The 27,577-nt window shown below is 40.1% G+C and overlaps 2 protein-coding genes across 4 annotated transcripts in view; one reads left to right on the top strand and one right to left on the bottom strand.

The window, feature by feature from the left end:
• The first annotated feature begins 5,062 nt into the window (after positions 1–5,062).
• Positions 5,063–12,714, top strand: SERPINA10 (serpin family A member 10). The gene is made up of 5 exons (XM_026713488.2): positions 5,063–5,099; positions 5,653–6,371; positions 10,021–10,294; positions 10,877–11,024; positions 12,500–12,714. The coding sequence occupies exons 2-5, from the start codon at positions 5,675–5,677 to the stop codon at positions 12,689–12,691; spliced, it is 1,311 nt and encodes a 436-aa protein (XP_026569273.1). The 5' UTR covers positions 5,063–5,099; positions 5,653–5,674; the 3' UTR covers positions 12,692–12,714.
• Positions 12,715–13,019: 305 nt separating this feature from the next.
• The window catches only part of PPP4R4 (protein phosphatase 4 regulatory subunit 4), a 71,078-nt gene continuing 56,520 nt past the window's right edge, over positions 13,020–27,577 (bottom strand). For all 3 annotated transcript variants that reach the window (XM_087922135.1, XM_087922134.1, XM_087922136.1), the window contains one exon: positions 13,020–17,054. In XM_087922135.1, the coding sequence (XP_087778261.1) occupies positions 17,030–17,054 (25 nt within the window). In that variant the 3' untranslated portion in view covers positions 13,020–17,029. The remainder of the gene's footprint in view (positions 17,055–27,577) is intronic.

Raw genomic sequence — 27,577 nt, 5'->3', positions numbered from 1 at the left:
CCAAATCCTATGTCATCTCCTTTGATTCCATACAGAAAGCAAAAATTAATGAAAGCAGTTAGATCAAAGAAAGAAAGCAAAAAAAAAAAAAAAAACCCAGAAAGAATCAGTTGAAATAAATCAGCATTCAGCCAGCCAATTATCCAATTTACAATTAAAGCCCATTTGCTGCACCTCCAAAATAAATAAATTGCAGAAGGAGAAGGATTAACAATACTTCTGCGCAGGCAATTCTGAAAGAGACTAAACTAAAGTTGGATTAAACCCTTCCTTCTTTCCTTCATTCTCTCCTTCCTGACTTCCTTCTTTCCCTCCTTCTTTCTCCTCATTCCCATCTCTTTCCTTCCTTCCTTTTCTTCCTTCCTTCTTTCCCTCCTTCCTTCTCCTCATTCCCATCTCTTTCCTTCCTTCCTTTTCTTCTTCCTTCCTTCTTTCCCTCCTTCCTTCTCATTCCCATCTTTTTCCTTCCTTCCTTCCTTCCTTCCTTCCTTCCTTCCTTCCTTCCTTCCTTCCTTCCTTCCTTCCCTCCCTCCCTCCCTCCCTCCCTCCCTCCCTCATTTTTCGGTCTGTTCTTTGGTCATTTGGGGGGAATTTGGGGGCCAATTTTGAGCATTTTTCAGACAATTTTCAGGCATTTTGGGGGGCCATTTTCAGACTGTTTTTCAGGAAAATTACCTGAAAATGACTGAAAAACACCCCAGAAAATACCCCGGAAAATGGTCGAAAATGGCCTGGAATATGGGAGGGGTGGCGTCAGCCAATGGTAGGATTAGCCGGTTTACTGAACAGGGCAGAATTTTAACAACCAGTTCACCCAAACCGATTCTAACCGGCTGAATCCCACCTCTGCCTGACCCAATATTAGAAACTGCAAAAGAGAACTTGGAGTCCTAGTGAACAGTAAGTTAAATAAGAGCCAGCAGTGTACTGTAGCTGCCAAAAAAGCCAACACAGCCCTAGGCTGTGTTAACAGAAGGATAGAACCAAGGTTACATGAAGTGTTAATATCACTTTATAATGCTTTGTTAAGACCACACTTAGAATATTGCATCCAGTGTTGGTAACCACAATATACAAGTTTAGAGACACCCTCTTAACTCCCCCCGGTCACATGACTCTACCATTCCTCCTCCTCCTCCTCCTTTCAATCTCTTTCCTTGCTTATTTTCTTTTGTGGGAATTGATCACTTCCTTTATCCCCATATTTTTTAGTGGTAGAACTTCATACCATCAAAATTTTGCTCCAGGAGAGTAATTCCAATTTTAAAAGTAGATAAACCATATTCCTTTATCTGTGTGCTTCTCTTCTTTTCAGCTCCTGCCAAATCTAAGAGAAGAAGATCTGCAGGCCTGATCTCTCCCCCACACCTCCACCTCTTTAAGTCCTTGAAAGTCACATGTCCTTTCCCATGCACTGGGTTGAACCCAATTAATGTGACCTTCAAAAGGCCTGTCAGGAAACCTGCAGTGAGATAGAATTGTAAAATAGCTCCAAGGAGATTTGAATCTTATCAAAATGGAACCACCACCACCCAAAAAACAACAACAACTTTTGAACCACTGTTTTCTAATATCCCTGGAACAGGCCAGCTAAGTTAGGTTTCACAAGTTGGAAGGGTATTCAGAAACTGGCAAAGAAATGGGACAATTCCCATCTTTTCCACAGGTATGAATCACCAGCTGCAAATGAAAACAGGATACTTATCTTTAGTTTCCTCAGGTGAGAGGAAACCTCCCTTTTTTGTGTGTGTGCAAGTATTTTCTCTACTACAAATTTCTACCACTGCCAGTTCAAATTGTATTCATGCTACACCAAGTAATTCCACCTGATTTCTGAAAGTTACAGTGATGGATTTTGTTGTATTCATCCCTACAAGTCATAGAATGTTCTCAGAATTCCTCAATTTTTATTTTACCACAAATCTGAACACAGGATCCACTTATTTTTGACATTAGGATAGTCTTCCTCCAACTGCCCTCCACCTGGTGGCTGTTTTCATTTGATGGATTTAAAAAATTTCAGAATCAACCACTGATTGGTTTGGGCAGGTATAACTGCCAACGGGCCCAAGAATGATGTGACATCTAGATGAATTAGACAAACAATATTCATGGTAAGTACCATTGGCATTTTCTAAACAGAGAATATTTAACTGAAAGAAATATGAATTGATGTTGAGTTCTTGGCCTAGTATTTATCTTTGAGTAATGGCACTCTCTTTGTATTTGAGGACTCTTTTCCCCATTCTTAGATATGTACAATTTCAAGACATACAAGTGCAAACCTGTTGTTAACAAATTTATTCTGGGTTCTTAGAATGCATTTTAGACTCATGTGCGAATCTTGTAAAATATACAGAAAACAACATTTCTTTATTCATTTATTTAAAAGCTACTATATGACTCTGAAGAGGATGAAATACAGTAATATACTAGCATTTGGATGCTGATTATGAATGTTAAGTGCATAAGACCCCTCAAATGCATCATTACTTATTCAAGGTCTTTCATATACCCACCCATAATTCCCAACTACTTCTGTCCTAGAGATTCACCTGCTAAATAACAGGAGGAAGCACTACTTCCTTTGAGTTGGCCTCAAATTCTGGACATATCCATATCCTTTCCTTAGCAATTATTCCTTAGGCCTGTATTTCATGCCAGCCTAGTAACAGTCAACAGTTCAAAAAATAGAGTAAGGGTAGGGCTGAAAGAAGCTGCCCACAGTTTTGGATTGGGAAAGGCATGCAATGAGCTTGTTTCAAAACTGTCTTTCCACTGACAGAAAAAGGGTTGTTGTGACATCTAGTGGCTATGGAAAAATGCTGGTGCTTTTTGTTTCTAATATCTAAACCAAGGGTCTTCAAACTTGGCAAGTTTAAGACTTGTGGACTTCAACTCCCAGAATTCCTGAGCTAACATCACTGGAGGAGGAATTCTGGGAGTTGAAGTCCACAAGTCTTAAAGCTGTCAAATTTGAAGACCCCTGATTTCTAAACTGACTCCAAAATGCTGATTATGAAGGTGAGACATGGAAGATCCCTAAATTCTTCACTACTTGTCCAAAGATGTTGACAATCCTACCACTCCGCCCCAGAAATCACTACCTTAAAAAAGGGTGAAAAAAAATACTTCTTCTGAGTTGGACTCAAATTCTGCGCATATCCATATCCTTTCCTTAGTAATAATGCAGGTGTGACTTTTCACTGTTCTCTTCTGGGAGATTTTTCTTAACATTCACCTAGGCTGAACATATTAAGTTTTCAAGATCACTCCAAGGTCAGCCAGGTTCTGCAGCCTAGCTGGCTTTGGTTGAACAAAATATACTGATGTTATTTTAAAACTTGAGAAAGGAGAGCAAGAATTTAAGTGTTGTCAGGAGGGGAAAATTGGTAATGACACATTCAAGAATATAAGAACATCTTATATAGGATCATGTTCTCCCTGACAATGCCACTGATCCTGATAACTACATATTGCTTCCAATATCAGAGGCCATTATATTCTTGCAATTTTGAAACCAGGGAAAGATCCAGACCTTTTCCAAAGTTACAGGCCAATTGCTCTTCTATGTGTCACCTACAAACTTTTAAAAGACTTGTGTTAAACCAGAATAGCCCAAGCGGTAGAATCTACAATTCAAATAAACAAGCTGGATTTTGCTGCAATCATGATTGCAGTGATCAAGTCCTTGCACTAACTTCTTATCTGAAGAACGGATTCCAAAGAAAAATAAAAAATGCCTCTATTTTTTGACCTCTTGGTGACCTATGATACAATCTGGAGAGAAGAACTTCTCCTCAAACTAATCAAGGGTATACCTTGTCATAACACCCTTGCCTTGATTGGCAACATTTTGTGTAACAGGTTATTTCAAGTTTTCTATCAGACTCTGTAATAGCTTTGTTCCCTATGCCATCTGTCTGGTAAACTCACAAGATTCATCTTTCTTGCCATGTATACATTCAAACTAGACCAGGGGTCCCCAACCACTGGGTCGCGGACCGGTACCGGGCTGTGGAACATTTCCTACTGGGCCGCCGGTTTGCTGGGCGCCACCATCTTGTTTGACAAGAAAGTGCTTCCGGGTGAGCTTTTCCGGTTGGAAAGCGGCGTTTGGGTCCTGAAGGAATCCTCGCATCTTAGTTTCATCGAAGGGGGGGCCTTCGAACGAAACTAAGGCGCAAGGATTCTTTCAGCACCCAAGGCAAGGCGAGCCAAGCGACCGTCCCGAAGCCATCCGAAGCGAACCCCATCGACAAAGGTACAAAGGAGGAGTTGAAGGTGGTGGGGAGAAGTGGGGGACGGCTGGCTGGCCGGTCGCTCAGCTCGCCTTGCCTTGTCATGCGTGCTGATGCCAGTACCGGGCTGTGGATCATTTTGTGATGCCGGTACCGGGCTGTGGCACAAAAAAGGTTGGGGACCACTGAACTAGACGGTGTTATTTCTCTATGTGATATAATATATCTGGGTATATGCATACTTTTGTATTTATTTGTTTGTTTAGTCAGGTTTATGTGGTGTATATTGGATGTGGTGGCCCTTTGAGAGCTGTATGCAATGACATTTCATTTTAATATGTGCCAATTAGTGTACATTCAAAGTGACAAAGTTATTTTAAGTCTAATTCAGTAAAATAAATAAATATTGTCATCTTGGTATCAGTATATAGAAATGGACTGAAAGTACACCATTTCAGTCAGAAGACCACTCAGCATTTGAAAAACAAAGAAACAGTGTTGTTTTCATAATTAGGAGGGATATAAAAATGACAGGACTTAGTACAATGCAATCAATGATTGATTAATATCAATTAGAGTTTAATATGACAAATATCCTTCTCTTTATGATTGTTTATTTCTTTAATTTTAAATCCAGATACCCAAGAGACCCTACTTACTGGAATCTGGTTATTTCACCTTTAACTGTGTTCTGTGGCAAAATGAAAACATCCTTGTTTGTCATCCAGTTAATCTACAACAGACAAAACTATGGAGCTACACTTTGGAATAGCAAATATTTACCTCACCATTCCTTAATGTTGCAACTTGTTTCCTTTTTCAGGCTTCAGAAAAGTAAAAAAAGAGGCTGTCCTCCGGGTAAGATAGAAGTATTTGTATTTAATTTAAAATTATAATAAAAAGTATTGTGGGTTGCAAAATGGAAATGATTTATATATTGTTATCAGTTAAAAGTGCATTCAAAGTGTCCTCCTTTTAAAGTATGATCTAATCAGACTGGAAAGACTAAGTCAACTTGCCTAGAATCTCTTCCTTTCTGGTCAATGGAGTTTCCATTATTAGATTTCATAAAATTGTCTTGCTATCAGCTCCATGTTTAATGGGGACTCTGTTAATAAATGTTACCTTGAGTAAGGCCTTTTAAATATGAAATAATGTAGACTTTAGTATTTTCATTATTGTGTTGGGTTATTTCAGTGTAAGAATGAACACTAAGTGAATTTGGGAAGATCTCTAATCTTAGTTTAGCTTAATGTGAAAGTAATAAAGCAACATGAGATAATCCCATTGATGTTACCTTTAGAAAAAACATTGAGATAAATGAGTTGGATGGGTTCTAATACATCCTCCAAATGCCAAAACATCCTTTTTTAATCACAATATTAACTTGTGTCATCAATTTATTCACCAGAAAGAAGTAATTGAAGTGCAAAATGAAAACTAACTTTTTGCTGGTCTTTGGACTGATTACTGAAATGTACATATCGAATGGAATAGCAGAAAATTCAGGAGAGGAGGTACCACAGAGCGTAATGTTAAATCTCTTCCCTTTCAATGATTCTGATAAACAATATCCACATGATACTACTCAAGAATCATCTACAGAAAGCCCTTCACCATTAGTCTCTTTGCATAATTTCACAGAAAAGATTAACAATTTTGGATTCAATCTCTACAGGAAAATCGCACTGCAGCATGACAACAATATCTTCTTCTCCCCACTATCACTATCTTTTGCTCTAGCAATATTCATGTTGGCTTCCGAAGGGGAAACCCACCACCAAATAAGTCAATCTTTAAATCTGTCATTTATGAAAGAAAAAGATGAACAGTTTCTGACTTTGTTCCAACAACTAAGGCTTAACATCACCCAAAATGAAGAGTTCACTCTTTCGCAGAATAGCTTCTTTTTCATCCAGGAAGAATTTCAGATCAAGGATGCTTTCCATAACTTGTCCAAGCAATACTTTGACATGGATTTTTTGACAGTTGATTTCCGCAACTCTACTCTTGCCAAAAAAATTGTCAATGAGCACATTAAAAAGAACACAAGAGGAGAGATCCCTACACTGTTTCAAGCTTTTGATCAGCATACTAAAATTATTCTACTGAATTACATACTATTTCAAGGTAACTGTTTTTTCATTGATTATTTCATGGATTTTAAAGAGGAGAGCACAGGGTGCCAGCTACAGTAGTTTTATAAGAGTATCTCTCTGTAAAAATGTGAGGAATCTCTCCTTAATTTAGTCTCCCCAAATGTTTCAATAGAAGGGTTCATTCTCAAAGTTATTATTCCTTTTCCTATATGTTTTGTTTGTGGGTGGAAAGGCCAATTGGTTTGCATCAGTTATCCTTCTCATGTGACATATGTCACTGATATTTCCATGTAGTAAAGGCTATTATCACTTCTGGTCCTCATTTCTTATTTTGAACTCGAAGTGCAAATATTGCAAATGGTATTTAGGTGGGGAAATGTGTATACATTATGCATAAGCGCACAATTGTGCCTACCGTCCTTGTCCTATTGTCCCCAATTATTAGTTCTTATTTCATGTATTTAAACTTGTGCTTATTCTTATTTCTATTATATTGTAAGCATTTGACAAAACAAACAAACAAACAAACAAACAAATAAATAAAAATTACCTTCAGGAATGTACAGTGCTACTTCATGTAAAATTTAAGGCAATTCACCACCTTCATAACAAGTGAAAAAACTAAGACATAGTGGTACAGGTAGTCCTTAACCTACAACCATAATGGAACCTGCTCATTATAGTTGTATGTTGTGACAGCCATTAAGTGAGACAGCCTTGCTTAATGACCACTAATGCTCTCCTTGATGCAGTCATTAAATGACTATGTGGGTCCTGAAGCAGAGCATGGATGCCTCAGGGACGAGAGGAGGCCCTAAGAGGTCTACTGTTGTGGAGCGAGGGAATAGACGAGGCTTAGACCAGAGCATACAAGTAACAGTCTTTATTCAGGGAATAAAGGGTTGTCGCATCTGCCAGCTAACAAGGCAGACTGCAAGCGAACAACGGCTGGCTCTGCTCGACAGCCGGCTTTTATAGCCGACTGTCAAACGGAGCCAACCAATGGGAGCTGCTGGTGCTCCCGCTCAAACAGCGGACCTGGTTGGGGACTCCAACCAGTCCTAAAGACATAACATCTACCATAGGCCTGCCTATCCCAGGCCCCTTAAGCTATCACCTGAGACATCCCATGATCTGCTTCCCATTCCTTGGTGTCCACACTTTGTTGCTGGGCAATGTGACATGAATCTGGATATAGCCACCATTTCTTGAGCAACCACAATTCAATGTAGCCACTCAGAAAATGGCAGCCTCTTCCAGGATCACACCACGTGACCCTGCAACAAAGTGGCTTGCTACCTTTAGTTCAAAGGTAAGTGAGCAAGAGGATATGGGGCCTAGTGGGTTGGGTAGAAGGCCCAAGGCCTGCAGTGACCTGGTGGGGTCAACGGAGGAAGACAGGTGGTAGAGATAGGCAGATGGGTACTGCAGCATTCCTAAGGGCGAATGACAGAGGAGGTGCTGCCATGGCTGTAAGTAGCAATAGCACTCTCTGGGCAGTTTACAATGTCAGCATATTTCCCCCAACAATCTGGGTTCTCATTTTACCAACCTCGGAAGGATGAAAGGCTGAGTCAACCTTGAACCCCATCAGGATCAAACTGCAGACTGTGGGCAGAGTTAGCCTGCGAAACTGCATTCTAACCACTGTGCCACCACAGCACAGGGGGTCTGAATGAACTTTGAATGGCCACTAGTTATAAGTTGAGAACTACGTTTATGATATATAAATTCCTTGTGGTTTTGTGGAATTTGTCACCGAAAAAAACTGAAATTACCAAAGCCCCTGAAATATTCAGAATTCCATTATTTTAATTGAACCAGAATGCTAAGCCACCATTTCAAGGGGAAGTTGATTGATTATTTGATTGATAATTTTATATGGTCCATTTCACCTAAATGACTCTTCAAAAGTTCTTTGAAGATGACCCGGAACACATAAAAAAGCCCCACATTTTAATAATCAATTCTTATATAATTCAGGAGTGAGAAATTAAATTTTCTACAGTTCTATATTAATAAAACAGAGCATGATATTCCCTACCTGGTGACTCCTATTTGTTTAAGATATTGTTAGAACCTCCAGCCAGCATGTCTCCTGGTTTCTGTGACCTGAGATCCAGCACAGGTAGAAGACATCAGATAGGGAAGGAGTGATCTGGAAAAATGGCTACGCAAATATTGCTGCATAATCATTTAGCACATTAGTATGTTTCTTATCCTATTTGCTGAACCCAGGACATAGCAAAAGGAAAATTCTAGTTAATTTTTGTAATGGTATTTAAGGGAAATTCAAATGGCATCTTCTCTCACCCTAATGTATTAAGAGACTTATAGTAGGGATGAAGAATATTATATGTGAAAGTGAAATGAGACAATGCTTCCTTATGCCATTTCTGATCTTTATCAATGTAATGTTAAGTCCAGAAGGAGTTTTATGTCCAGAGTTCTGTATATGTTTTGGCTGAATGCAGTTAGATTATCAAGTGAATTCTCTCCCCCTACTAAAATATTTAATGAATATAATTTTGAAGCAAGGCCAGGCCTCATACAGATGTGTGTCATTATACCTCTTCTTGCAATTTTCATGGGAGGGTCAATTAAGTATTGCCTTATTTGGGCTGTATATTGTTGAATTTCTAATTTTTTAATGAATATCATGAATTTCATTTCTCTGTCACTTTCATAGCCAAAAAACGGGGAGTGAATGGGACCAGAAAAATATTTCCAGCATAGGCTGTTGCCTGTCAAATATTTGAAAAGAGCTCCATGGCAACTAAAAAGCCTATTGCAATTAAATATTGCTAATTTCACTTCTGTATTTTTAGCTCTTGCTCTGATTCTTTTCTAATTGCAAAGTTGCAATAAAGTGTGTTGCTGAGAGACGAGGGAGGATGAGTACATCCACTATCTTGAACATAAAGGGGCGGTTTAAATCATAGAGGGTTTGGTGCGTTTTAAGCAAATTGGAAAACATGCAGGATGGCACCCATTCCAGCTGGAGGTTACAAGGAGGCAACTAAACATTTCTTGGTGTGTGGGGGTGGGGAGAATTGGCATGATCACATTGAACAGTAAGGCATTAGCTTTTAAGAGACCAAAATATATTGCGATGGAGCCTCTAGTTCTGCCTCCATAGCTATTCAAAGAAGTCTTGTTGATCCCACAAACTTGTGCTGGGAATGACAGTGGAATGGGAGATCTTTGAATCTCCAATAGGGAAGGAAAACTGGTCAATAGCATAGATATCAAATGTAGAGCCACTGACTTCTCACTTGAGGCCATGTTCTGCCTTAGCATTGCAAGCAAAGTAGGTAGCACTAGAACCAAGAAATGGTTAAGCAGGATAATAGTTAGGTATGAATGAATGAATTTTGGATTAAATGTACTGAGGAGGATTATCTCTAACCAGAGACTTGATTAATGTGCAGCTCCTATTTATGAAAAGGAATCTCATTTGAAACTGGCATTAGTCCCTGTCATTGGAACAGAACCAGAGATTCAAACACAGGAGTGCAATATAGATTTAAAGTTTCAGCCATACTATGGAAGAATAGAACTTCATCTTTCAACTGAAGTAAATCAGGCTGATTTGTACCTGGATTACTGTTGAATTTTCCCTCAATAATTCTGGATTATATCACAATATAAAATAATGTTGCATTTCTTTATATTCTCAGGCAAATGGCTACATCCATTTCCTCCTAAATTTACAGAGCTGGAAACTTTCTATATAGACAATTACAGGACTGTTCAAGTGCCAATGATGTTCAAAAAAGACAGGATTGCCTCCATGTTTGATAAAGCCTTGCAGTGTTATGTGATAAAGCTGCCATACAAAGGAAGTGTGCAGATGCTGATTGTTTTGCCTGTGAAGGGAGCTGATTATATGTTTGTTGAAGATTATCTAATCAATGAACTTGTGGAATCTTGGCTTCAGACCATGAAGATCAGGTACAAATCATAGCAATCATGTCACATTTTTTATTCCTAAAATCGCGATACAAATCCTGTAGTACAAATTAAAATGGCCACTCTAACAGAAAAATAGCAATAGAAACCACAAGAAGAGAAAGAAAAGTGAGTAGGCCATTGAATAGGCCATTGAAATTTGCCAAAGACAGCCTTTTGATCTTTACAATATATTGCTTCATCAAAAATAAATAAAATCCATTGAGTTCCCTATTACAGAGTCTACTAAGAAAAAGAATTGGCTTTTACTTATTTAGAAAGGTCTATATCTTCTGTAATATCTTCTGCATCATTTTTGTGAAAGCCTTCCAGATGTCTGAAATTTTCATAGAGATTCCTCTTGCACAAGTTAAACCTACCAATTAATTGAAGTAAGACTTGTCACAGTCATTGCCTTTGCATCATTGATGCTCAAATTTTCATAGCATCCAGAAAGAAGAGAACAATATGCAAATGTTCTGCTGCCTGCTCTTTATCATCACAAGTGTTTTTTTTTTTGTATATGCAAAGGCCAGTGTATGCACATTTCCCTTCAATTTGCATTTATATTTGTTTCCATTACAGGAAAATGGATATTTACTTTCCAAGCTTCAAACTAGATCAGACATATCACATGGATCAGCTGCTTCAGGATTTGGGAATTAAAGATCTTTTCTCTTATAAAGCAGACCTAAGCCATCTCACAGATCATAAATTTGCAAAAATATCACAGGTAAAAAAAATAATTTGTAAATTCTGCAGCTTATTATATTGTTCAACCAAACATATTTAAGAAATAACATGAAGACCCCATTCATTTACTGGAGACCCACTTGCTAAACAGTTTCTTTCTCAATTTCATTATGCTAGCTATTTAATTAGTTGGAGGCAATAGAAAAAAGAAATAGGATTGTTATAGTTCAGTGACCCCTCCAATCTTTTGGGCGCCAGGGACTGGTTCCATGAAGAGAGGAGAGGGCGTGGTTTCTATTCTGTCCTAGGCTTCCCCAAAAAGTACTAAGCAAATGGCAAAACCTCTTTTATTAAATGAATGTGAATTTATTGTATTCATATTCAACCAACAACCTGGCAAACAGTCTTGCAAAGGTATACTCATTAGCTCAGACCTTCTCTATTTTGGAAAGCTGCCTGATAAATATTTCCACATGCATTGCTGACAGGGAAGGATTGGGCACAGCGTCTCTAGGTTGCACAGACAAATCTTCATGAGACTGGAACAAATGAATGAATGGTTTCCTGCAAAAGCCCCCCCCCCCTTTGCTCCTCTTTTAATCCTTTTGGAAGGGGCCATTCATCGTCTACCTGTGGTCTTACTTCCACATTGACCCTGAGTTCTTAATTAATTGTTCCTTCTTTTTGGCAGCTCTGCACATGCACAGGCTGGGAACTGGTTCCAGAAGCTCCCCCGCCTCACTGCTGTCCGAGTCTGAAGGCAGCTGATGAGTGCTAGCCTGCCCTGGCCCCATCTCTGCCTCTGACGCAGAGCCCTCGTCTGAGCCTTTCTCAGCCTCCAGGACTGGCCCAGGTTCCTGCCCAACCTTCACACTGTCTGCCTTTCTGCTGCTGGCGGGCCACAACACTTTCACATGTTGCCTGCATCCCACAGATGGGGATGCAGGTCCAGTTCTCCTTTCCTCTCATGATTCGCACAGGCAGCGGGTTGGAGTGCACTTCTGCATGCACGCACACACACACACACACACTCAACTTATGCAGACTAAGCTACATGCTCATGCACCAGCCCACCGCACACACAGCCCAGTTCTCTTCTCCCCACCCTCCCAGCTAGGCTACCAACCGCAGAGGTTGGGGACTCCTGTCCTACAGGAAACCTGCTTCCTGCTAATAACTTCCTTGACTGTGTTAACTATCCTAGTGATTTTTGGGGCTCAGTCATGTCCAGAAATCTGGAGATATTTGATCTTTTTCACTATCCATTTTAATTTCCCTTTTTCTAATCTCCCTTCAACAGAATTTTTATTTTTTGAAGTTCAGTGCTGGTGTATCCCCAGTCCCCTTATTGAGACAAAGTGTTTGTAGCTGTGGATTTAGGATGCTGCTTCCATATAAGTGAAAAAAATGTATGCATGCTCAATTTTCAGTAAGTTAAGTGGAAATCTGCAGACCGGTTGATAGGAAATGTGAGCAATTTGCTAAAGATCTCCCTACATTTTCACTCTTTTTTAGATTCTTCAAAGAGCAAGGGTTGAGGTGAATGAGAAAGGAACAGAAGCTGCAAGTGTCAGTGGATCAGAAATCATGGCATACTCTTTGCCTTATATTATGCGGATAAATCGGCCATTCATTTTTATGATATATGAAGAAATTACCAAGATTTTATTGTTTTTGGGCAGAGTTACTAACCCTACAGAACTGTGAATTAAACAAAACCTAGTAATTTCTTTTTGATGCACCCTATTTTAGTGGCATACCCCCCTCCTACCCACAAGTCAACTACTTGTTATACCAAGAACACATTTTAAATATGCCTTCTCACTAACTTCTGAATTTTCAGGAGAAAAATAGGTATGCAGAAAACAGGTAAACATTTTCCTTCTTAAAATATTTTCATAAAAAATTCTCTCCTTAAAACAATGTTTTTCTCTTATGCTATTAAATAAGGCAAGCAGTATCTTTCAGGAAAATAGAATTGGAATAAAAATTTAATGGAAGAAATTATATTCACACAATCCTTTTTCCCAAAGCATTCAGCACTAAAATAGCAAAAAGGAGCATGGTCAAAGAGGAAATTCCTCTTTGTGGGGAATATCTTCATTCAGACAAAGCAATATGTCAAAAATAATGGGCATGTTCTCCAGAATTATTAATCCATGATATATAAAAATCAGGGAGTTGGCGACAAAAAAGTATCATTTGTTCAGATGTTATGGTCATGAAGTCTACATTTAAATATAGCTACAAATTACTGCACTTTTTTAAAAGGTATATCGTACATTATTGTTGTTTAAAAGTAGTTGGGTCCTCTTCTCAAATAAAGAAATTACAGATGTTTTCTGCAAGCTGATCAGAATTGAGACCACAGCATAGTGCTATAAGTTAATGCTACTATCAAAAGTATTTGTTAGCATGGGAGAATTGTTACCTCTGGTATCACGATCCATTCTGGAGCTTATCTAACAATTTCAGTCTGGCAGACGAATTGCTGAAAGCAATCAATCAAAGCTATTTCAAGTCCTTTGTGAGTTTATCCTGATCAGCTTGGTCTTGCTTGAAGCGCACAGATCCACAATAAGAACTTTGCACTTGTTACATGGAAGATTAGCAGCAGAAGTGAAGAGAAAATAAAATGTATTTCATGTAGTTAGCATGAAAATGAGAAATGGTAGAGGTGGGGGAGCAAATCAGATTGTGGAAACTACAGAGGCATCTCACTGCTATACGACCAAGGCAAGATCTTTGCCTGCATTCTTTTGTATGGACTTGTCATTGTCTTGGAAAGGAATATCCCACAGGTGCAGTGTGGCTTTCAGGCAGAATGGAGTACAGTGGGAGTAGTATTTGATATGAGGTGTGTCCAGAAATGCATTGAGCAGAACACGCCTCTTTACTGTCTTCCTTGAACCCACAAAGGCATTAAACACTGTAAAGAGGGAGTCTCTCTGGATCTTCCTAAGACATTATGGACGTCCAAGGAAATTTGTGAGGTTGATTCAGCTACTCTACAACAGAATCACAAGACAAGTTTTTTACCATGCTGATCAGCTGCATTTGTCATTTCCAATGGAGTTAAACAGGATTGTGTGCTAAACCCAGTTCTATTCAATCTGTTCTTCACTTGCATGTTATCACATTTTGTCCAAGTGGTACTGTATATTAGGTACCAATTGGATGCCCCTTTCTTTGACCTTCACCCTTTGAATGCACAAAGTGCTTCTATATAGTCACTCAATTAACCCTCTTTGCTAATGATTGTGCATAGCTGATGCACAGAGACAGTGATTTCCAATTGATGCTGAACAATTTCTCAGATACAGCTATGATCTGATTATCAGCTGATTAGATTATCAGATAATCAGCCTGATTATCAGTCTGGACAAGATTGAAATAATTTAGCTGGCCATGCTAAATTATCTATATCTGTAGAACCAAGGGTCACTATTGATGACACCTAGTTGACAAATGTAAACAGCCTCAGATTCTTGGGAAGCATCATCTCTAGAGATGGATCTTTGAACCAAGAAATTGACTCCAGAATTAACAAGGCCAACCAGGCACCACCTGCACACTAGAGTGCTTTATCAACATATCAACCTTATCTCCACAAAACTGAAAGCCTCCAGGGTGGTGGTTATCCCTTCTTTCTTATATAGATGTGAGTCTGGACTCTGTACTGAAGACACATCAAACAACTTAAGAAATTTCATATGTGCACTCTCTAGTCCATCTTTGGCAGAAGTTGGCAAGATTGTATCTCCAATCTGGAAGTCTTGGTTCACAGAGTCAACCAGAATTAAATCCCTGATTTTAAAACCCAGATGATTATTAGTGCAACATGTCACCAGAATGGATTACCACCATATGCCTTACCAGCTGCTCTATAGCATCTGGAATCTGGGAAAAGACCTCAAAAGGTTGACCATGCAATTGCTCAAAGATGCTGCAAAATAAACCTTAGGTCACTGTGACATCCAGCCAAAGGAACTAGAAGCTGTGGCTGCTGACAGAACCTACTGGCTAGCCCTGCACTATGAAGCTTCCATCAGCTTTGAAGACAGCACTGTCAAAAACTGATAGAAATCTGTGAATGGCATCATAGTGTAACATCGATAGTTACTACAGTACGACGGTGTATTTCCAGTGCTCCCCCCCCCTTGTGCTAGACTCTGCACCTGCAGACTGAGACTACAGAGCCATATCTGTGTCCATGGATAATTGCCCTAATGCTTCTTCTTTGAACCCAAAGGACCACTATACAGACTTGATCACATAATTTATAATTATGCAGCACTCTGCAAAGGACAATATGCACAAAATACTGGAAAGTTTCACTTTTGGGAAACAGTGTATGAATTGCATCATAAGAGAAGGCTGTATTGGATGTTAGTTAAGAAAAAAGGACTGACACTAGGTAAAATCTGGGAGAGTGTCTATAGACATGATAAAAAAAACATCACGGAGGAATTTAGTTGTTACATTTGGAGAATGCTCTCCGCATGATACAAAAACAAAACAAAACCCACTTATTCCAAGGCAAGCCACTGGTTCATGGAGCTCAGTATCATTCAAATATGGCAACAGTTTCAGATAGATATGATTTGCAAACCCATCTGGAAAGACCAGGTATTGAAGCTAAAATCTTCAACACAGAAAACATGCTCTACTCACTGAGCCTTTCCAGCTACTGGTGTTGCTACTTTAGTGTTTAAGTGAATAGCTTATTCTTCAAGAGGTTGATTTGGTATTATAGGAACAGCGAATTTGCTGCATGTATATTAGACTTATGGATTAATCACTAATGTAGCAGATACAGAATATTTCTGTCTCCATTTTTTAATTTTTTTTTCTTAAATTTAAATTTAAAGCTGCAAATTAAATCTCCCACCCAAAACATTCCAATATTTTAATGGCCTAAGTTTTATTGTGCATAAAGCATTCATTATTTCACATTGTAAAAAGTAACCACACATTTATTCATTCACAAATTAGATTATCTTTATCATACACCAACATATTTAAAAAAACAGATACTCTGATATCAATATAGTTTTGCTGATTGCATTTGTGAAGTAGAGAAGCTGACAATAGCTTCATACAGTCTCTCTCAAGTATTGGCATAAATTGAATGTTTTAAATAGAACTGCATTTGGCAGACAAATTTTGATAGGTATGTTAGCATGAATACAAACAGAATGATGTTGATATAGCTAAAAGCATGATGGCTTGAATTAACTACTAATTAAAAACTAGATTAATCATTTCTAAAATGTTGGATAAAGAGAAACTACAATAGGATATACTGGTAAATTAAATAAAGTATTTGTACAATAAAATTGCAATGTGAAATTTAAGAAATCATTCATATGCTATTTGGAGGTATCTGTTTCTTATTAAAAAGTGAAAAGAAATCCTCTTGACATTTCATATACCAGATAAGCAATATTATCTAAAATTATAGCAGAGGTTTATTTTAAAGGACTACACTTCTCCACATTTCTCTGTTCATGCTTCCAGATTCCACACTGAAGCTTCTTCGATATTTAAAAGCTTTTTCATAAGAGAAAGTGTCACTTGTTCAGTTAATTCTTATACGCAGAGCAATTTCACACATATGGCCCTATTTCCATAGCAAAGGCAAATTAGGAGTCCATAAGCTTGTAAATAGCTATATTTTAAAATAGAGGGCACTTTCATTCCAAACTGAATAACCTGAACTAGTAGAAGGCATAATTGAGAGGGGGGAAGTAGGGAAACCCTGTCTCTTTAGCTGCAGCAGATTTAAAGCACATTGCTAAAGTAACGTTGAATTAAGCACTTCACTTACAACATTGGCATTCTGCACATATTACATTATTTCTATGAAGATATTTTACAACATAGGAATTTATTTAACTGACAGAAGATGTTAACATTATGGTATCAAATCAATCCCTCCTTCCTGGTCCTTAAATTCAAAGTTGTACTCTAGCTTTGTCCAATCCTGACTTCAGCCACATTGCCTCCAGTGGTCTTTGGTGTGCATGCTTTCTTTCACCAATTCTAGGAGTTTGATTTTCTGTTTTTCCTTGAGGGGAAACAAAAACACTATTATCACACAGAGCAGATTACATTAACAGTGTTCAGAATTGCTAAATTCGTGCAGTCATCATCCACAGCTCCAAAACTGTTGTGATCTTAAACACATGGATTGTAACTAAAAAGAATCAACATTATTTCTTTGAAATAATAAGATGCTTTAAAAAAACATTAATGATTCAAGGCACACTCACTTTTCCATCCATTGTGCCATCCAACTCCATTAGCTTCCTTCCCACCCATCCCCCATACCCAGTGGATTTTCTTTATGCTGAAATTGTCCATAGATCACTAAACAACAAAGAAAAGTCTGCATATAGACCTGAGAATACACATATCTTAAAACTGTTTGGAAAAGATACATGCATACATATTAAAAGACTTTCCTTATAGAATTTCTTTTTTAAATCGGACTCATTTGTTTTAATAGTGATCAACAAGAAAACTGGGTGAAGCCATCCTTAAGCATGTGGGTATCAGTAAGCTAACAATATGTGGTTCTACAACTACCCCTGGGGCTGAGCCTTCCATGAGATGCTACAAAGGTGCATCCTCAATGCTTGGATACTTATGGGTTTGGTAGGAAGAATCACTTCAAGCTTAAAAATACTGAATGGCTGTGGATTTGGCACTTGCCTTCTCCCCAGTGAATTTCCTTTGCTAAATTTGGATATAGTATCATTCACCTATGCAAAGTTGGTCTGCAATCTGAGGAACCTCTTAGACTTGTGATTCTTGTCTGAAAACCAGATGGCAACCACGGCCAAGAGATCTTCATACATTGAAATGAACTTGTACTCATTTCTGGATCAGAAGACATTTCATGGTCAATCACACCTTAGTCACCTACTGATTGAACTACAACAGCATGGTCTACACCGGCTGTCCTTAAAAGCATTCAGAAGTTTCAGCTGGTCCAGAAAGCAACAGTGTATGCAATGCATATGTCTTACTACAGAATCCTGATACAATATTGCTGCCACATGAGTTACAGTGATTTCCATCTACAATTCAAGGTGACAATTGTTACCTTTAAAATACTACATAGCATGGAACCAAGTTACTTGCATGACTGCTTCTCTGGTGGTTTCTGTCCAAATCCAACTGTGCAGGTAAGTATTAGATCCCTTTTGGTGGGCCTTAGGAATCATGCCTTCTCTGTCATGCTGTCTGTCTTGTGGAATAGCCTGCCCCTGAGATACAGATGGCACTAAGCTTAGTAGCCTTTCAGAAGGCTGTGAAGATCAACTTTTTGACAAGGACTGGGACTAGAAGATTAATGGACTTCTGGCATGAGTTGAGTTTTATATATTAAAAATGATATATTTAGGGCCCTGTACTTACTCTTTATTTAATGGATTTGTAAATCTTGGATGATAATTTCATTTTTGTGCATTCCCCTGAGTTCGTCTGATAGGTGGAAGGCCTTATACATTTTTTAAATATACAAATAAATGTAAACAACAAAGGAATAGTGCTTCCCATAGAAGAGAATATATGTAGCTCAGGGTTAAACAGTGCAGTCATTGGTTTTCTCTTTTCACTAGTGTGTAAATATGGTTTATTTCTATGTATCTATTGGTGGTTGATTTGTCTGAATGCCAAGTTTCCAGGAATTCCTTAGCCTTTTTGTGTTTAGTTTTAGTAGAGCAAGCTACTAAACAGGGAGCAAATCCCACATTAACTTGTATTAATTATGTTACCTACTTGAGTAATGAAATGTCTACAGACAAATGCTGTAAGCCACCCAGAATTGTTGGATATGACATGGGTGACAAATAAATTTAATAATGTTTAATAAATAAACAAACAAGCTCAGAGAGCTCCTAGGACTCTACAAGGATTCCACATTGGAATCTGTTTCTAATATGGTATCTGTCCATATTGGACAATTTTGACCTATTTCTCAATGCCTGCAAAGGGGAACACTGAAGATCCCTGTTGAATGTGACTCAATGGAGCCTACAATCAACTAGAAAATTATTCAGCACGGTTACAGGAGCTAAGAAATTTTTCACTGACAAACTGTCTCTGATTCAACTTCTCCCATCTCTTCCCTTTTCTGCCCTTTTGGCCACTCTGAACTCTGCCATCTATTCCACCACTGCCAATGCCATCAACTGAATTTGCCATCTTCTTCCTCCCAGTACTGGCCCAGGATCCTGGCACTAGATGAGGGGTTGACCCAGGGACATGAGCAGAAATTGCAGGAAGAGTGACAATGCCTTATTTGCCAAAAGGAATTTGCTGGGCCCAGCCAGGGAAAAAATAGCTGAACAAAGCTGGTAGAAGAGACAAGGTGGTAGTGTAGAAAGGAAAAAATAGAGGGATGGACCAGTGAGGGCCAGCAGTTGCCTCAGCCAGGCATGCCCTTCCTCCTGCTGGCTCCAGTGCCTAGTGGGGCTCCCATAGTTGATTTTCCAGGAGCATCTCCAATGCAAGCTGCAGAGCATGCACTGCATCTCTGGGAAGCCCTTGTCCCTCTGCTTCCTTCAGTTCTGCCCTACCCCGAATGACATCTTCCATTTGGTCACTACTTTCATCTAGGGAGTCTCCACTGCTGCCTTTCCTGCCTTGCCTGGTGATGGAGCGTGCTACCATCCCATCCTCCTGTACTATCCACAGTATGTAGGCTATCACTCCTCATACTGGTAGCAGATGATGATGATGATCCTTCTCCACTCGCACCGCAGGCCTGCCTCCTCCATTGGCCAAGCTCAGAGACCTCCCTTTGTAAGACAAGGCTCCACCACCTAGCCATATTCACCATACACATGCCAGCACTTGGATACTAAGCCAATATTGTGAGGAAGACAGACAAGTCAGCTAGGGAAAGTAGAAGTGGTGGCAGGGATAGGCAAGGTGTCAAAAAGGGTGGAGATGTGGGAGGGAGCAGAAGCAGAGGCAGTTCATGCTGGGTAAGATTTGTATTTATTTATTTAATTAAAGAATTTATATGGTCACCCACTCACTTTCAGTGACTCTAGGTGGCTTACAAAAAAACCCACACCCCAATATAAAAAGAGTAAAAACAATAATACCCCCACCCCATGGCAACAAGCCAGCAAACAAGTTACTTGATGGGCTCCATCTCACAATTGGTTCCCCAGACCCATTGACAAAACCAGGTCTTCTGGGCCTTGTGAAAGAGTGTCAAAATGGAGCCCAGTGTAATCTCCATGGGGATGATATTCCAAAGGGAGGGAGCCACCATGGAGAAGACCCGCCAAATTTACCTCCTTAGGGTAATGTGACTGTGCGGTGTTGCAACCATTGTAAAGGCAGGCCAGGTGCCAAATACTCAGATTTTAATCACATGACCACAGGGACACTGCAACAGCCAGAACTTCAAGAAATGGTCATAACTACCATTACTGTTATAATTTTGAACAGTCACTGAATGAATCATCATTAAGCGAGGACTACCTCCAATTAATTCATATACTTGAAGTGTCTATTCCAGTCCTTCAAACTATGTGTTAAATTACTTTTGAAAATGGAGAGGCTTTCAAAAATATGACATGAATGATGGCATGACATTTATTTTAAAGAAGAAAAATTAATAATCTATGGCCACCAGGTTTTTTGGGGTATGTGTGGGTGTGGGTGTGTCTAATTTAGCTTGTTGGAATATAAAATATAAAAATGATAATAATTTAGTTTGTTCGATCCTAGCACTATGAATAAATTATATATTTATTTTTATTCACTTTGTATGGATTCATTCTTTATGTTGCTTTCAGCCATATTCTGCTTTCATTGCTTTTTTTTTTTCTTCCTAGCATTTTCTCGCAAGTGCACTTTTTTCAGATCAGAGTGTTGACTCATTGGTTGCAACAAAAATTGACCAATTGGGTTCTCATTGGAGCCTGACATCTTAGGCTGAGAGAGTGACTGGCCCCAAATCCATCCAGCTGGCTTTCATGTGCAATGTGGGATTAGAACTCCTAATCTTCTGGTTTCTAACCTGGATCCTTAACCCCTAAACCAAACTGGCTCTTTTCTGCTACCATTGCTTAACTGTTAGAAAGATTATGTTGAAAGACAACTATCTTAAACATAAATAATATTGCCAGAGCAATCATACCTACCTGTCATTGTTACTTGCATTTCTTAATTTGATGAGTAATAACGTGAATACGTTTCCTGTGTTTTTCATAAAGATATTTATTTCTGAGTACTAATGTTAAATTAAAGGAGTTGTTTAGAACATTAATAGATATTTTAGCAGTATATGCCCACATGGTAAAGTATTACTTATCCCAACCCACATTAAAATTATTCATCTTAAGAATACTAATGCCTGACTAGTTATATATTTTAATGTTTTGTGTAGGAGTGTAAGAATATAAGTTATTATGTTGAAAGAAAATATCCAAAGCTCTTCACAATGAGCAGACATGCAAAAGTTAATAAAACCAAATACACTATCACAGTAGCAGAACATACTTTTGTAATTCTCTATGTTTGTGATTCATGTTTGCTGTCTATTTGAATATGACTCATCAAACATAGTCTATTTGCTAGAAATGGGAATGAATATGTTCTGTTTCGAAAACTCACTGATGCAGGTCTCCTGTGGGTAAAATCACTTTATGGATGAACTCCTATGAATAGCAATACACTACCAATGAAAGTTACAGGCCTACTGTAAACTGAAAATTGATTCAGGTATCTGGGAATTCTCAAAGCTTCCAGCTGAACACTACTGAAATACAAACTGGGATGCAATCATATATCTTTCTAGTTTTCAAAACAATGGTACAGATAGTCCTCAACTTACAACAGTTCGTTTAGTGACCATTCAAAGTTACAATGGCACTGAAAAATGTGACTTATTAACTGTTTTTCATAGTTATGAGCTTTGCAGCATCCCCACGATCATGTGATCCAAAGCTTGGCAACTGGTTCATATTTATGACCAAAGTCAGGTGATCACCTTTTGCGACCTTCTGACAAGCAAAGTCAACGGGGAAGCCAGATTCATTTTAACAACCAGGTTATTAATTTATCAACTGCAGTGATGCACTTAACAACTATGGCAAGGAAAGTTGTAAAATGGGGCAAAACTCATTTAACAAATGTCTCATTTAACAACAGAAATTTTGGGCTCAATTGTAGTCACAAGTCAACAACTACTTGTATTCACAGTGCTCTTCCATGTACAAAATGCCTCCGCCTCCACCAGACAGCAGAAACGGGGCTCATATGTTTGCAATCACAGCCCTATTTCTGCAGTCCAACAGAGAGGCTGAGGTCCACTCAACAGGCAGCAATTTCAGCCAGCCCTCAGAGGCAAAAGGGAAATCTGGCAGGTGGTAGCAGCTTGCAAACTTCTCTACTGGCTTCCCTACTGACTTTCTGAAAAAGTTAGCAGAGATAATTGCAAATGGCAATCACATAATCACAGGGCATTGGTCATTAAGTGTGAATAGGTTGCCAAATGTGGTCATGTGATCACAGGGGGAGCAACACAATGTTTTATAGCAAGAGCACTTAAGACTTATATACTGCTTCACAGTGCTTTATAGCCCTCTCTAAGTGGTTTACAGAGTCAGCATACTGCCCCAACAACTGGGTCCTTGGAAGGATGGAAGGCTGAGTCAACCTTGAGCCAGTGAAGATTGAACCCCTGGCAGTCAGCAGAATTAGCCTGCAATATAACATTCTAACCACTGTACCATGTCTTATGATGGCCAGAAGTGTTTTATGGGCCATAAAGCACTCTTTCTGGGGCAACTGTAATTTCAAATAGCTGTAAATTGAGGATTACCTGTAATATCAAAAAATACAGGATGCTGATGAATCAAATTGTAAAATTACAGTGCCTACAGTAAACAATGTTTCTTTAATTATCAGTACATTCATACATATGAATTGTGCCTCTGTAGACCATCATTTGAATTCATGGCTCAGTTTAAGATTATTCCAGAATGATGATCAGTACAAGTACAAAGTCATATGTGTGATTCACAAAGATAGTGAATAGTAATTCCATATTTCTCTTACCCACATCTAACAGCATTAACATACAGTGATAACTCGATTGCAGCTATTTCTGATAATAATGATTATTTTAGTCATCATACTAACCAAAACTACCATAAGAATTCTAGTTCTTTGCACAGTATATTTGGGCCAGGAACATTGTTTTTAAGATGAAATAGCTTACCAAAACACACATCGTCTCCCAAATACTAAATCAGAAGGGGTGTTGGTCTTACCTGAGACGCTCCTTCTCAGATGGTGGAGACAGGATCCAGGCATGGGATATATTCAGCTCTGCTTGAATAGAAAAACTGAAGACACCCCCCCTTTGGGCTACCATCTCCAGTTCTCTATGGAAATCGAGGTCTTATTGTAGTCACTGTAACAGTTCCATCATTAGGCATAGCCCATAGTTTGTACCGTCCTACACACTCAAGACCATAGAGGCCAGTGAAAGGGGTGCGATTGGATCCTGTCTCCACCATCTGAGAAGGAGCGTCTCAGGTAAGACCAATGCCCCTTCTCCAGAGTGGTGTCAACAGGATCCAGGCATGGGACATACCAAAGCAAATGTCCTAAGGGTGGATTTCTGGCCGCTACTGAGAGTAAGTTTCTGGCAAAACCTTCTGTCCAAACACCGCATCAGCGGAAGCAAAGAAGTCAAGGCGATAGTTCCTAATGAAGGGCGAAGGGGTAGACCAGTACACTGCTCAACATATCTCTTCCACCGAAGCCTGTGTAGTCCAAGTTGCTGTTGTGGTGGTGTTACGGGTAGAGTGAGACGTGACATGTGTTGGACCAGGTAAACCTTCTTCTGTGTAAGCTTTGGCAATGGTCATTCTAATACACCTGCCTATGGAGGAAGAAGATACCTTCTGATCCAAGGAATTCTGATGAAAGGAAATAAACATAGCCTCCATCTTTCTAAAGATAGCTGTTCTTTTCAGGTGTATGTGAAGAGCTAGCCTTACATCTAAAATGTGCCAGAGTCTCTCTCTAGGGTGAGATGGATTTGGACAAAAATTTGGCAAAATGAGTTCTTGTGCCCTATGGAAATAAGAATTGACCTTAGGAATAAAGATCAGATCCAATCGCAGAACTGCGCGATTTGAGTGGAAGATACAGAGGTCAGCTCTGACTGACAGGGCTGCCAACTCTGATATCCTCCTGGCCAATGTAATGGTCACCAGGAAAATAACTTTGTAAGATAGATATTTTAGGGCGACAATTCTTAGAGGCTCAAATGGTGGGAACATAAGGGCCCGAAGAACCTTAGATAGATCCCAGGTGGGGAACCTATGTATCACCGCCGGTCTTAAGTTGGTTGCTCCTTTGAGAAACTGACGTATTAATGGAATCTGAGCTAATGACTCTTGGTTGCCAAAGGACAGTGCAGATGAGAGTGCTGCCACCTGTCTGCACAGTATGGTGGGATCAAGACCTTTGTCCGACCTTTCTTGTAAAAACTCTAACACCTGGGTGACTGATGCCTCGGTGAGGTCAAGACACCTTCCTCTGCTCCATATACCGAAGGCCCTCCATGTGGCTTCATAAATTCGAATGGTCAATGGTCGTCTGTCCACCTGGATGGTGTTGATGATTTGAGAGATTGCCCCCATTCAGAATCCGCCTCTCAAGTGCCAGGCGGCCAATTGGAGCCACTGGGGCTCTGGATATTGGATTGGCCCCTGGCTGAGGGAGATCCTGTCAGGGGGAATTCTCCACAGTCGTGACACTGACAGACTGACCAAGTCCGCCAACCACAGCCTTCTGGGCCAGTATGGATCCACAAGGAGAATCTCCGCCTTCTGCTGCAAGGTCTTCTTGATGACCGCTGGAATGAGGGGCAACAGAGGGAAGGGGTAAAGGAGCCCCTTCAGCCACTGACAACGAAGGGCATTGATCCCTTCTGCCCCAAGATGGGAACCTAGAGAACAAATGAGGCAATTGATGATTTGTTGCAGAGGCAAAGAGGTCAACTATTGGAGGGCCGAATCTTTCTGAAATCTCCTGGAACAGAACTGGGTGCAGGGTCCACTCGGGAGTGATCCATTGTAGACATGTTCAACCAATCTGCCCAAACATTCAGCACCCTTGAAATGTGCTCTGCTTTGACTGATATTATGTTCTTCTCTGCCCACTTGCAGAGACAAAAGGCCTCTTTCATTAAAGTTCTGGAATGCATCCCCCCTTGACAATTGATGTGCACCTTAGTGACCACATTGTCCGTTAGGTAAAGCACATCTTGTCCCACAATTTGCAACTCGGATTCCCTGAGAGCAAGGTGGGCTGCCTGTAGCTCTAGCCAATTGATGTTGTTTTTTAAGTTGGTAACGGTCCAAGTGCCCTACACGACCTTGTTTTGACAGTGGCTCCCCATCCTGACAAGCTGGCATCAGTAGTTATTGTTATACGGTCCTGCTCTCTAAACAAGCACTCTTTATCCAAGGCTGGGGAGGTCCACCAAAGTAAAGATGACATTTTTGGTGGTAATCTCATTTGTATGTGTGAAGTTCCTTTCTTTGCCCTCTGATATGGGAGCAAGAACCACTGTAACTCCCATGAGTGCATTCATTCCCACGGTACAATATTGATGCCCGATATCATCTTACCCAGCAGTTGAGACATTTGGGTAGGGGAGGCCATCCTGGTGGAACAGAAATGATGTGCTAACATTTGTAGGTCCTCCCGTCATTGCTGGGAGAGATAAACCACTTCGGTCGTCGAGTCTATTATCGCCCCAAGGTGCAATAGATGTGTTGTGGGATAAAAATGGCTTTTTACCTGGTTGACTAGGAACCCGTGAGTCTCTAAAGCCTGCAACGTAGTTTTCAAGTCATGTACTGCCTGATCTTGGGAGACCAACTGAATAAGGATATCACCCAAGTAGGCCAATATCTGTATTGGGACAGTTCTGAGGTGAGCTGTCAAGGCAGCCAGGATCTTGGTAAAGGTCCTGGGAGCTGACCCCAAGCCAAACGGGAGGGCTCTATATTGAAGGAGCCTGCCCGCATAGCAAAACCTCAGGTACTGACGATGGTCAGATAGGATGGGAATATGCAAGTACACCTCGGTGAGGTCTATTGATTTTAAATAGTCCCCATTTCTCACGCTCTTCAAAATGGATTGAAGCGTGTGCATCTTGAACCTGCAATACATAATGAAAGAATTTAGTCTTTTGAAGTTCAGAATAGCCCTCCAGCCCCCCCAAAGCTTTTGGAACCACAAACAGCATCGAGTAGAAGCCGTGTCCCTGCTGCTCCTCCGGAACCACTTCCATGGCTTGAATTATCAGGTGGTGTTGAATTGACTCCTCCATCAGTTTTTGTCTGGAGTTGTTTGTCGACAAAGGGCAGCAGGTAAAAAACCTTGGGGCACTGAATCGGAATTCTAGGGCAAGCCCCAACCTTGTTGTCTGTCTAACCATGTATCAGAGATCATTTGCTCCCATTGGTCTGCGAGAAAATAGAGTCTGCCACCAACAGGAGCCGCAGAGTGAGGTTCATTTGTATTTGCGAAAGGGCCTGTTGGTAGGCCCTCAAAATGGCCATTTGCCCTGTGGTTGAGATCTTGCCTTGTAACAGCCACCTTGTGAAGTCTGGGTGTCTTGTCGCTGACCAAAGCTCCCTTGATTCCGCTGTGCAATTGTCCTGTAGTATGGGGCACGAAAGAAATGACGAACAAAGGGTAGGAACCTGGTTTCTCCCTTCCTTGAAACCGACTGCAGGATCTTGTGTTTGTCCCTGGACTCGACAAGAACAGGATCTAACGGGGCACCAAAAAGTTTGCCACCTTTATACGGTGCTGACACCAACTTCCACTATCGTTTGGTGTGTTGCCTGCCAATATCTGAGCCACAGCAAACAGCGAGCTGCTACTGCTGATGACAATGCGCAGGTTGCAAACTTCACAGAGTTCAGTGTTGCATCTGCCATGGACTCAGCCGCTGCAATTACCTGGTTGAAATCCTGTTGTGTTCTAATGTTGCTGGTAGATACCTGGCCCTGCATTTGACGTAGACAGATTAAAGATGCCCTGATAAAGAAGGATGCCGCTGTGGCGATCTTAACTGCCCATGCCGCTGCCTGGTGCATCTTTCACCAAACTAAGTCCTTATCCTCACCCTTGAGGACATCGTCTGCATTGTTAAGTGTGGCTGAAGAGGAGGCGAGTGCTAGGACAGGGTCATCTACCTCCGGAAGATGTAGAGCTTTTGCAAGCAGTGTGTCCATGTTGTAGAAATGCTTGTCGAAGGCAGTAGCCCCTGAACTCCTGAGCTCCTGGTAAATCTAACTGCCTTTAGACCATATTGAAAAATATCTTGTATGAGGGAATTACTTCAGCCTCCTCCTTTGGGTCTGTGAATAGTGCTTCATTACCCTCAGCCTTATTTGTAGGGATTGGGAGCTTTGTGTTAAGATCTAGCCCAGTTGCACTCTTGGCCTTGGGAAACAATGGCTTAAATAAATGGAGTCTAAAAAGCCCTTTGAACCCAGATTTTTTGGGTTCAGTTTCCTCCTCCGA

This window comes from Pseudonaja textilis, chromosome 1 (genome assembly GCF_049901715.1).
Source record: "Pseudonaja textilis isolate UNSWEBS1 chromosome 1, rPseTex1.2, whole genome shotgun sequence".
NCBI lineage: Eukaryota > Metazoa > Chordata > Lepidosauria > Squamata > Elapidae > Pseudonaja > Pseudonaja textilis.
Note: the sequence above shows the minus strand (reverse complement) of the source record. Positions and strands in the feature narration are given on the sequence as shown.

Coding starts and splice junctions, on each gene's coding strand:
- SERPINA10 (XM_026713488.2), top strand. CDS start 5,675: ATGAAAACTAACTTTTTGCTGGTCTTTGGACTGATTACTGAAATGTAC. Junction 6,372..10,020: donor GAATTACATACTATTTCAAG/GTAACTGTTTTT, acceptor TTATATTCTCAG/GCAAATGGCTACATCCATTT. Junction 10,295..10,876: donor CTTCAGACCATGAAGATCAG/GTACAAATCATA, acceptor TTTCCATTACAG/GAAAATGGATATTTACTTTC.